Source organism: Narcine bancroftii, chromosome 5 (genome assembly GCF_036971445.1).
Source record: "Narcine bancroftii isolate sNarBan1 chromosome 5, sNarBan1.hap1, whole genome shotgun sequence".
Classification (NCBI taxonomy): Eukaryota; Metazoa; Chordata; class Chondrichthyes; order Torpediniformes; family Narcinidae; genus Narcine; species Narcine bancroftii.
This window is the reverse complement of record NC_091473.1, coordinates 166644865-166657031: the sequence shown is the minus strand read 5'-3', so window position 1 is coordinate 166657031 and position 12167 is coordinate 166644865. Positions and strand designations below refer to the sequence as shown.

At 44.6% G+C, this 12167-nt stretch overlaps 1 protein-coding gene across 4 annotated transcripts in view; it reads right to left on the bottom strand.

The window, feature by feature from the left end:
- dnah12 (dynein, axonemal, heavy chain 12) overlaps nucleotides 1-12167 on the bottom strand; it is a 230102-nt gene that overhangs the window by 120681 nt on the left and 97254 nt on the right. For all 4 annotated transcript variants that reach the window (XM_069939623.1, XM_069939622.1, XM_069939624.1 and 1 more), the window contains one exon: nucleotides 9959-10078. In XM_069939623.1, coding sequence (XP_069795724.1) covers nucleotides 9959-10078 — 120 coding nt within the window. The remainder of the gene's footprint in view (nucleotides 1-9958; nucleotides 10079-12167) is intronic.

Sequence of the window (12167 nt, the reverse complement as noted above, 5' to 3'; positions counted from 1 at the left end):
CCATCTCCCAGATCTGCATCCTATCACTATCCCACTATGGCATCCTTCCAGATTATCCTCAACATCTCTAAATTTCAGAGGAAATTTAGTAGTCAGGCATATTGCATCATATATTGGCCACACTTGGTAAGGACAAGCAATTTCCACCCCTAAAATCGTCAGGTGACGAAATGGATCTATACAACTTTCTGATGAACACAAAATTTCCTTTACTAATGCTATATTTTGATTATTTTATTTATATTTTAAAATCAACATGAAAATATGAAATTTTTCAATTACATAAAAGAAACAATCTTATCATTTGATGTTGATTTTGAGTTAGAAAAGAAAAAAAAACAAGAAAAAAAAGACGAACAAGCCCTAACCCTTCCCCCTCTCCAATCCACCCAGGGTAAAAAAGGCAAGAAATAGTCAATACAATTGAAGAGAGAAAAAAAAGAGATTTTAAAAAAAGAAAAAGAAAAATGGTTTCATTGGATTCATCAATCTCCTGCCAAGGGACAAATATCCTGACTTACTCAGAATCCCAGGTGATTCCCGGATGCAGGGGGCTGAGGGAGTGCATCATTAAGAATCTACACCTATGTGTTGAAGATATTGACTCCAAATTTTTAGAAAACTACCTTTTTTTCCCAAGGTTATAAGTAATTTCTCCAGGGGAATGCAAGCATATACAGTGAAACCTTGGTTGAACACGATTCGTTAATCCACGGAATTGCTTATAGCGTGGGTGTCTGGACCCCAAACATTGACTTTAGGAGGCCAGGCTAACAGCCACAAACTCAAGAATGGTCTCTTATGACTCATTTACAAGATGTGTATGTTAATATGTGGAGTTTAAAGGTCTTAACGGTCTTATTATAGGGTTTGAATCACAGTATTCTGTTTTCCTGCTTCCTGAATCATGATGTATATGCATCTGTTCCGCAACTCGGCTGTAACGTGGTATGAAATCTTGGACCCCCAACTACAGCTTTCTGACGAAGTTTTACTGTATTTCCATGTTCCAACGAATAATATCTAGATGGGAATCAGATTTCCAGGTAACTGCTATACACTTCCTGGCCACCAATAATACGAACTTTACAAATTCTAATTTGTGTTTCAACGGCCTCATTTTAGGAAATACTTCTGCTATATTTCCCAATATAACTAATTCCAGTATCTGAGGGAAAAAAAATCAAATCATAGTGATTTATTCAAGAAGATTTCCCAAATCGACCCAGAAAGGCCTCACCTTGAACCATGACCAGGTTGAATGCAAAAAGGTTCCTGTTTCTCACCATTGATTTGATATTTCTGATTTTAATTTGTGTGATTTTTGCGGCATAAGACATAGTTGGTGAAAAAAATTGTATTGTGTCAATCTATACCCTACATTATGTCGGGTCATGCTGTCCCGATATAAGTTGGACCAGCTTTTTTCATCAATCAGTATACCCAAATCTGCCTTTCATCTTTGTCTAGATTCATGTAACCGCTGTTTCAGGGTACTCAGTTGAAGTAGGAAATGTGCTTTTGAAATAAATTTCTCTGTTGTCCCCTTTTGAACCAGAGTTTCTACTTCACTGCAGTGGAGATGAGAATAAAATAGAAGATTTCTTGTCACAATTGGACCTTCCAAGTTTAAATCTAGAAGACCAAAGAGGTCTAAATGCTTTCTTCACTCAAGCAGAGATAAGGAAAGCATTAGCCTCATTACAAATTAATAAATCCCCAGGAGAGGATGGACTGCTCCCTGAATTTTATAAAGAATCTAAATATCTTTGAAAACATCTTTTTATGGAGGTGTTGGATCAGATGGTTGTAGCCCATGCCCTTCCAGAATTTTTTTCAACAGCAATAATTACAGTGATACCTAAAAAAGATAGGGATCCATTAAAGCCATCATTTTATAGAACAATATCATCAATGAATTGCAAAATATTTTCCAAAATGAACTAATCAAACAGGCTTTGCGCAAAAGAGGCAATCTGCAGATAATGTAAGCAGATTGTTCAGCATAATTCATCTGGCATAAACAAGAGATGATCTGAGTGTTGCTGTGGCCCTTGATGCAGAAAAAACCTTTGACATACTAGAATGGGATTTTCTATTTAAGATGCTGGAAAAATTTGAGTTTGGGGAAACATTTATAAATTGGATTAAAGCTCTATATTCTGAGCCTAAAGCCAAACTGATTACTAATGGGCAAATGCCATTAGTAATCCCATTATCCAGATCCAGCAGACAGTGCTGTCCATTATCTCCAGCTCTCTTTATCCTCATTATAGAGCAGTTAGCAGAATCTATCTGATGAGATCCAGACATAAGAGGATTCAGGAACAATCAGGAAGAATATAATATTAATTTATTTACTGACAATGTACTGATCTATCTGACTAAACTAGAAACCTCATTACAAAAACTGCAACCTAAACTGGAAGATTATGGGATAGTTTTGGGTTATAAAGTCAATTGGGATAAAAGAAAAATTATCCCACTTATGGAAGGGAATTATAATCAAATTCAGAGAAATTCACAATTTAATTGGCTGCAAAATGGTATAAAATATTTAGAGATAAAGGTAGATAGAAACTTAAAGATTTTATATAAGTTGAACCATCTTCCTTTGCTTATGAGAATTGGGGAAGACTTTAGTAAATGGATGACTCTCCCAATAACTCTTGTTGGCAGGGTCAATTGTATAAAGATAAATGTGTTGCAAAGAGCCCAATATCTCTTCCAGACATTAGCAATTCCATTATTTTGTGGTGCACTGAGGTAGCAGCAAGCAAGCACAAACTCAAAAGACTGTACAACAGGCTTAATTCCAGGAAAAGTCTGAACACCAGTTCATGCCTTGGTGGCTCCCTGTGTGACTGGCTCAGGAGGGGCCGGCTCAGGCTTATATTCTGGTTGGCTGATTGATAGCCAGCCAGGTGGAGTCAGCCCCTTAGGTGGTCTTCCTGAAGGTACAGAGATCATTCCCTGCAGTAGGCTGGTGGTCATATCACCACATTCACCCCCTTATTAAAATTGTCTGGGTGGGGGGAGTGTGTAAAGCAGTGCCAGGTGGTATTTACAAATTCAGATAGTCCGGCAGCCTTCGGAATCTCTGGGACCGTCGCAGGGTCAGCTCCTGGCCAAAGGTTGTTGAGGGTGTGGTTGCCTGAGGATTGGGTGGGTCTGGCGTCACCACGGCGTGGTGTCTATCTGTCTGTCAGTCCGCGGGGAGGGGGGGATAGCCAGGTGGCTGTGGTCCTCTGGAGGGGCAGAGGGAGGAGGTCGGCCCCCGAATCCTAGGTGGGCCAAGGATATGCATGGTGGGGAGGTTGGGCTGGGTAGCAGTGATGCTGGAGGAGGGGGCGGAGGAGTCCCTGCTGGTGCCAGATCCCTGGTCAAGACGGTGTTCTCATGGCCATTGACATAGGCATAGTCTGGCTGGCGTGGAGGAGGAGCGCCTGCTCGACCAGCGGGTCGGACTTGTGGGCCCGGACATGTTTGCGAAGGAGCACCAATCTCAGAGTCGTGAGCCAAGCTGGGAGGGAGACCCCAGTCACTGATTTCAGCGATCTTATGGCATAGAGTGCCTCGGGGAGGGTCTCTTGCCAGTAGTCAATGGACCAGCCTTTGGACCTCAGGGCCAGAATGAGTGCCTTTCAGATCACCCCATTTTTGTGCTCCACCTGCCTATTGCCTCTCGGGTTGGAGCTAGTCGTGCGACTAGCCGCAATGCCTCATGCTACCAGGTACTGTTGCAGCTCCTCACTCATGAAGCCAGACCCCCGATCATTGAATGCCGGGTATCCGAACATGGTGAAGATCTGCGTCAGTGCCCTGATAATGGTGGCTGTGGAGGAGTCAGTACAATGGATGGCGAAGGGAAAAACAGGAGTATTCGTCTAAGATGATGAGGAAGTAGACATTCTTGTTCATGGAAGGTAGGTGGCCCTTGAAGTCGACCTAAGCCATTCAAGGGGCCAAGTGGCCTTGACGACGTGGGTCTGTGGCAGGCAGAAGAAGCGCGGTTTGCACTCCATACAGATTCTGCGTAACTCGGTCATGGTCCGGATTTCTTGGACGGTGAAGGGGAGGTTCCAGGACTTGATGAAATGGTACAGGTGCATGACGCCCAAGTGACAAAGGGTGTCGTGCAGCGCCTGCAGTTGGTCAGACTGCACAGTGGCACAGGTCCAGGTCAGGGCGTTGGGGGAGTCCTTGAACTTCCCCGGTCTGTACTGGATGTCGTAGCTGAATGTGGCCAGCTCGACTCTCCAGCGCAAGATCTTATTGTTCTTGATCTTGCCCTTATGAGTGGTGCTGAACATGAATGCCACTGCATGTTGGTCGGTGAGGAGGGTGAAACTCCTGCCTGCCAGGTAGTGGCGCCAGTGGCGGACTGGTTCCATGATCGCCTGGGCCTCATTTTTATTGGCGGAGTGTCCGAGCTCGGAACTGCGGAGGGTCCTGGAGAAGAAGGCCATGGGTCGGCACCCTTGGTTGAGGGTGGCCGCGAGGGCAATGTCAGAGGCATTTCACTCCACCTGGAATGGGGTGTCCTCGTCCACGGCACGCATTGTGGCATTGGCGATGTCCTGCCTGATGTGAGCAAAAGCTGTTTGCGCCTCGGGGGGGAAGGGGAAAAGTGGTGGCTTGGGTCAGTAGGCGGACCTTGTCCGAAAAAAGGGGAACTCACTGGGAATAATAGGAGAACAGCCCAAGGCACCTGCGGAGGCCCTTGAGCATGTGGGGAGGGGCAGTTCCATTAGTGGCCGCACGCATCCTAGGTTGGGACCAATGACACCATGTTCCAAGATGTACCCTAGGATGGCGAGGCGGGCGGTCCTGAACATGCACTTCTCTTTATAGTGTGAGGTTCAACTCCTCGACCATCCGGAGAAATCTCTCCAGGTTGTCATCGTGGTCCTGCTGGTCGTGGCTGCAGATGCTGATATTGTCCAAGTAAGGGAAGATTGTTCTTAGGTTGTGTTGGTCTACCATGTGGTCCATCTCCCGCTGGAAAATGGAGACCCCATTAGTGACTCCAAACAGGACCCGGTGGAGCTGGCAGAGGCACCCATCTGCCTCAAAGGCGGTATATGGTTTGTCCCAGGCATGGATAGGGAGCTGGTGGTAGGCTGACTTTAGGTCAATTGTCGAGAATTCCTTATAGTGGGCTATATCATTGACTAGGGCGTAGGCATCCAGTTGGATGTACTGGTTTACGGTCTGGCTATAATCAATTACCATCCTCGGTTTGCTACTCCCTTTTACCACTAGGTCTTGGGTTCTCCAGGGACTGGTGCTGGGCTATATGATATCTTCCCCCAGAAGCTGCCTCACCTCTGCCTTGATGAAGGCTCTGTTGGCCATGCAATAGGGCAGCTATGGGCTTGCAGTCTGACGTAAGGTAGTTGAAGTGGGCTGGAGGGGTTACCCATAATGTGGAGAGGCCACAGGTGGACTGGGAGCGGTCACTGGGCTGTGTGCTGTGGAGTGTGAGAAGGGGGAGGGGGCCGCCGAAGACAAGGGTAAGGCTTTAGAGGTGGCACTGAAAGTCCAGCCCTAAGAGGACTGGAACACAGAGATGGGGCATGACCAGTAGCCTGAACCCTTGGTATGTTTTCCCTCCCACTGTCAATCCCACTGATCAGCACCCGAGGGCTGTGATGGAGCAGTCCTGGGCAGTGAAGATGGTGGAAATGTTCGTGGGATAGATTTTGAGTTTCAGTGTCCGGGCCACGTACGGGTGCATGAAGCTCTCAGTACTACAGTTATCGAACAGGCATTTTGTTACCTTCCCATTGACAGCGATATCCATCAATGAGAGCCAACTCAATGGGGAATGCCCCTTTTTAAGATGATGGACACTCTGACCATCCCAGGGTCTGATGGATGTGGTGAGTAGTGGCCAGCGGCTTCCTTCTGGGGTGTGGAGTGCGTCGGGTGGGCAATCAGGTATGCGCCCATGTTGACCACATCGTCCCAGCGATGTGGTGCACGCATTGTGGCAGTCGGGGGCTGGCTGGCCCAAGATGGTGGTGCCCAATGGTCACACATGGCATCAGTGCGGTCGGGCGACTTGATTGGCAGTGATGCTGGAGATGACATCATCTGTGCGGGCAGAAGTGACGTCTTCCGTGCGGGCAGAAGTCGTCCAGAAGAAGATGGCGGCGCCTGGGGTGAGCACACTGCAGCAGTGCCAGTCGGTGGCTGGACCAGAAGTGTCGTCGACGATGAGGGCAGAAGTGGTGGGGCGAGTAATAGTGTTGCCTGGTCCTCGCATGTGGTGGCATTCAGGAGGGCTCCCAGCTAGTCACAGAGGGCTGCAGTGCTCCGACAAGCCTGAAAATGGTCATCTTGGTGAACTGGCCTTTCTTTCCATATCGGGAGCAGTACGAGCTCCTTGCGGGATAGCCTTTGTGGGGTCACCTGTCTGACCCACACCAGAACCCACAGTACTTACAGGGGTGAGCTGCGCTGGCGGCTGCGATTGTCACTTCCATGTAGGGCCCTTCGGTGACGGCGGTAGTTTGCATCTGCCAGACCAGAGGTTGGGGGAGTTGGACATTGAAGACCTCTACATGATGAGCTGCAGCCTCAAGGGAGCGGACAACCTCAATTGTCCTGGTAAGTGAGGTAATGTTTTCCTCCAGCAGCTTCTGTCGGACGCTCCTCGAGCGCAGCCCTCGCACGCAGGCATCCCAGGTCAATCGCTCCACTTTGCCTTCGGTCACCCTGGTCTCAGCCAGGCACGGGCAGGTTAGATCACGCAGAACCCCCAGATAGTTATCTGCCATCTCACCTGGCTGCTGATACCTGATGCTGAGCAGGTACCAGGCGTAGACCACATTTGTCGGGGGCTTGTACGTGCTCTCCAGGATGGCCATTGCATGTTCGTAGTCTGTGCAGTCCTTGATGGCCTGGAAATTTCGTGGGCCCAGCTTGGTGAGGAGCACCATGAGCCATTTCTGGTTTGGGTTAATCCCCTCTGCCTGTGTTAGGATGGTCGCCTCAATCGCGTGCCTCCAGATCTCGAAGCGTGCCTGGACATCTGGGTGTTGGGGGTCAATCTCCAGATTCCTGATCATCAGAAACTTCTCCATGCTCTCTCTTAAAATTTTTACTGGAATAAATTGTGGTGCACTGAGGTAGCAGCAAGCAAGCACAAACTCAGAAAAGACTGACTGTACAACAGGCTTTATTCCAGTAAAAGTCTGAACACCAGTTCATCCCTTGGTGGCTCCCCGTGTGACTGGCTCAGATTTATATTCAAGTTGGCTGATTGACAGCCGGCCAGGTGGAGTCAGTCCCTTAGGTGCTCTTCCTGCAGTAGGCTGGTGGTCATATTACCACATTCCTCAGAAGATTTTTCAAGACTTAAAAAAAAAGAAGGAAATTCCTCTGGAAGGGTTAGCCACCCAGAGTCTCTATTGATAAATTATCAATGGGATTTTGATATGGGAGGTTTCAAGCTCTCAGGTGTCAAGAAATATTATTGGGCAGCCCAAATGAAGTTATTCACCTCCCTTTTTGATGGAGGAGACAAGTCTTCTTGGGCAAAAATAGAGCTGCATAAGGTTGGAGAGAGGATAGCAGAAGATTTTATATATAAATAGAATTCAAAATTAATTTTGGGTGTAAAAGAAGCCCCCTTATTAAAACATATTATTAATATTTAGAATAAAATAAATAATACATCGGGACTAAAGGGCCCTATCTCCTAAAACTCCTCTTGCTCAAAATAGGTTTATTCCTTTAACAATGGACAATAAAATTCTGAAAACCCAAAAAAGGATCAAATCTATCGAGGATTGTTATGAGCAGGGGCAATTAATGTAATTTGATCAATTAAAAACCAAATATAGCATAACTAATACTATCTTCTGCTATTTTCAATTAAGATCTTATTTAAGGGACAAATTGGGCCTAATGTTATACTTTGTTCTGAATTTAGTTTACTTAATTATATTCTAAATCTGGTAGTCAAAATCTATGGATTCTTTGGAACTTCACTATAACAATGGCAGTAGGAAAGTGAAATAAGGTGGTAATAACACAGATTAGGGTTACAAACTACAGTATTCCACAAAGCAGTAGCCCAGAATACATTTGGTAACATGGCAAGAGGCACCTTTCAGGGATCTTACAAACAAACCATAATAGTGAGTCATTCAGAAATATAAAGAGAACCAGAATGGCCACATTCCATTACACATCAACAACTCTGTAGTCGAGAAAGGGGAGAGCACCAAGTTCCTTGGAGTTCACTTAACTAATGACCCATTATGGACACTCAACATTTCCTCATTTATCAAGAAGGTGCAACAGCGACAGAACTTGCTGGGAAAAGATTAAAGTGAGTGAGGCTACTGGACACCATTATGTCAACCTTCTATAGAAGCTCTATCGAGAGCGTCCTGGCCGGCTGCATCACAGTGTGGTACGTTGCTGCAGAGAAATGGATTGGAGGTCAATCTACAAGACCATAAAAGTGGCAGAGATGATCACGGATATCTCCCTTCCCCTCCATTGACGCATTCTACTGGGATTGTTGTCTGAAGAGACCACGCAAGATCGAGGACCCTTTCCACCCTGCACACAGCATCTTTCAGCTGCTCCAGTCAGGCAAGAGATACAAGAGCATCAGAGACAATACCACTAGGCTGAGGAACAGCTTCTTCCCACTGGCAGTGAGAATGCTGATCAACTAAAGGAACTGCTCACACCAAGTATCTGAGACTCTCAAATGTAAAAGGGGTGGGGGGGATGAGGAATATTTATTTATTTATGTGTGATGCTGACATACTTGTCCTGCAGGTGTATGAAGTAAATCATGAAAATCTGTAGACACCATAGTTAAAGAAACTCAGCAGGTCAAATAGTGTCCTTTATGTCTTCTTTGGCTTGGCTTCGCGGATGAAGATTTATGGAGGGGTAAATGTCCACGTCAGCTGCAGGCTCGTTTGTGGCTGACAAGTCCGATGCGGGACAGGCAGACACAGTTGCAGCGGTTGCAGGGGAAAATTTGTTGGTTGGGGTTGGGTGTTGGGTTTTTCCTCCTTTGTCTTTTGTCAGTGAGGTAGGCTCTGCGGTCTTCTTCAAAGGAGGTTGCTGCCCGCCGAACTGTGAGGTGCCAAGATGCACGGTTTGAGGCGATATCAGCCCACTGGCGGTGGTCAATGTGGCAGGCACCAAAAGATTTCTTTAGGCAGTCCTTGTACCTCTTCTTTGGTGCACCTCTGACACGATGGCCAGTGGAGAGCTCGCCATAAAGGTAAAATACATCAGCAACATTTCGGGCTTGAGCCCTTCATCAAAGTAAGAGAAAATCCCGGCAGGCATCTGAACAAAAGAGGGCGCCTCCCTGCAGATGTATTGTTTGTCTGTATGTGTGTTATGTCTGGTTGTGTGTCTGCACGTTTTGTACAGAGGACAGGAGAACGCTGTTTCGTTGGGTTGTACTTGTACAATGAGTTGATAATAAACACAGCTTGACATTCATGAAAATTATTATCCAAAGTTTAGCCAAAGAAATAAATATTATGTGGGAACAATAAGTTGAGAGCTGTAGGGGGGGGGGGGGGTAGTGGGGAGAGGCAGGGGAGGGTATTTTTAAATGTCAGACCCTTGGCAGATGAAAACAGAGGTGATGATGTACAGCAATTAAATTTAGTGATAATTAGGATGTCAGAATTTTAAAAGCACAGAAGGAGGGTCTAGTGCCTGTGGGAGGGGAACAAGTGTTGTGGGGAATGGAAAAGTGTACCTTGCAGAAGGATGAGTTATTGATGGGAAGAGAAGTTCAGGTATGACCATTTCATCATGCTTGCAGGTAAGAAATTACTGTGTCCACTCTGTCCAATTTTCTGCAAACTGTGATAACACCTTACCATTATGTCAATCAACCATCATCCTGGACCCTGCATTAAAGCATGCGATATAGCGACATTCTAATTTTAAACGACTTTACCTGTGATCCAATTTGAATTGCATTTTCAACCTCTGCTGTCCAGAATATCTGGGATACACAAATTACAACTTGACCAGGCCAACTTATTACCCATTCAGTTCTCTTTCTCTCTGGGTAATCCTACAGAAACAAAACCAACAGTTATAAACTTTAAAATCTTGTTTTATACATAATTAGGAATGCATTATTCACACATGACATTTCAATGTCTTCATGGGAAATGGTGCCTGGGGTACTTGAAGAAGATCATTTAAGTTTCATACACATCATGTACTCATTAAATGGAATATTTAGAAGCATAAATATTAAAAAATGTTTCAGTATCAATGATGCACTGCAACTCTATAATGTCACACTGGTCATTATGTGCACAGTGGAGGTGATATCAACAAGAACATTCAAAAATGTCCATTCATCAATACTCACACTGATCACAATTATTTTTGTATAAAATCTTACAAAAGATTAAAATTACACCTTTACTATTCATTTTGGAACACATTTCTCCATAGCTATTTAAACCAAAAAAAAAAGGTATTTTGCAGGGAGATTTCAAAGAATTTGTTACAGTGGCACTAAATCATCTTTCTGCAAGTTGATTTTTCAATTTTCTTAAACAATTTTTTTCCTCCACTCCTGTCTTTTAGATTCTATACTGATCAGTTGTCACCTCTGGGATGTTGACAGTGGTGAATTTGTTTTAGATGAGACTCCCCTAAATTGGAGGTGATCATTGTCTGGCACTTCGATGATATGTAGGCTACTTCTTGATATGCAGATTACTTTTTATTTTGCACAAGAAAAATATGAATATGTATTATCTATCTTTATATTTATTGTCTACTATTGTAGTTGCTTTTTCAGTTGCTTATTTTATTCAGCTGTAACAAGTGGATATGTACATCATATGACGAAAATGACATTCCACATATTAGCCCATGTCCAGATACATCTAGGTTTGCTTCATTTTCAGCGGAGAGGCAAATGAAATTGAATAGTATGTATCCATTTGTGGCCATTCCTAGTTTTTAAACCTAATTTTGGAAGGAAGGTAATCAAATCAGCGGAGGACTCATTGGAAGCCAGACACTGCTCTCTTGCACTGATGAACCTTATTCATTTGTGAAAAATTTGATTCCAACCAACAGAATATCTCCCTCCTCATTCTCATTTACTTCAGATTTATCATGGTTTCCTACTATGAGGTTTGATAGTGAACACTGAAGTTAGTTCCCAGACTACATAATGGAGTGAAATCAGAACGTCTGCAGACACTATGATTGTAGTAAATACAGAAAATTGCAGGAGAAACTTGTAAACCTTGACGAAGGGCTCAGGCCCAAAACATTGGTTATATCTATTTGTCTCCTATAAACGCTGTGGGACCTGCTGAGTTTCTCCAGCAATTATGTGTATTTATTCCAGACTACATCATGTGCACAAACACACAATAAAGTAGGAGTTGACCACTTGGCTCCTCATACTTGTTCTTCAATTTAATATGATCATGCGTGAGCTGTTCCAGACCTCAATGCCTCTTCTCTGCCATTTTTGTGCATTCAATCTATTCTCTTTAAATACTTCCAGTGTTCTAGTTTCAAAATCCCTCAGGCTTTGAGAATTCCCGAGAAGAAATTCTAAGATGGCAGTTGGTAATGATTGTCCCCTCATCACCTCATTCCACAAGTGGAAATTGTTTCATCGCTTGAGGAAGGAAATGGATTATGATATTTGGCTTGAAACCATGAGACATAATTTTAATGTGATCATTGATGAGGACTCATAGGGACCACTTTCTCTTTTGTGTTGTCATGGCCTTCCCTCATAGTCGAGGATGATGCCCTTCGTTCCACTGATCCAAAGAGCAAAGACGTCTCTGTGTGTATTTGTTTAACGTGTTCTTGATGTTGCACTCCAAGAAGCACACAATACTTCACAAGTCAACCAACTAATTCCAATAGCATGAAAACCATGATGATTGGAGATTTGTTGCAGCCTTCATCCGTCTTCATAGCCGTTGAGTTCAGAGTAACTTCATCCACCTGTTCCATCGTTGAGGACTTGGTTGGATTGTTCTTTGTCAGGGACCTCATCCTCGACCTCACCTTGCCATGAGCATAGCTCTAGACAGCATCACTCTCGGGATCATGGGACCACACAAGCTTCTCCACCACAACAAGGTGACAATCCCCAGAGAAGCCTTTTGTGT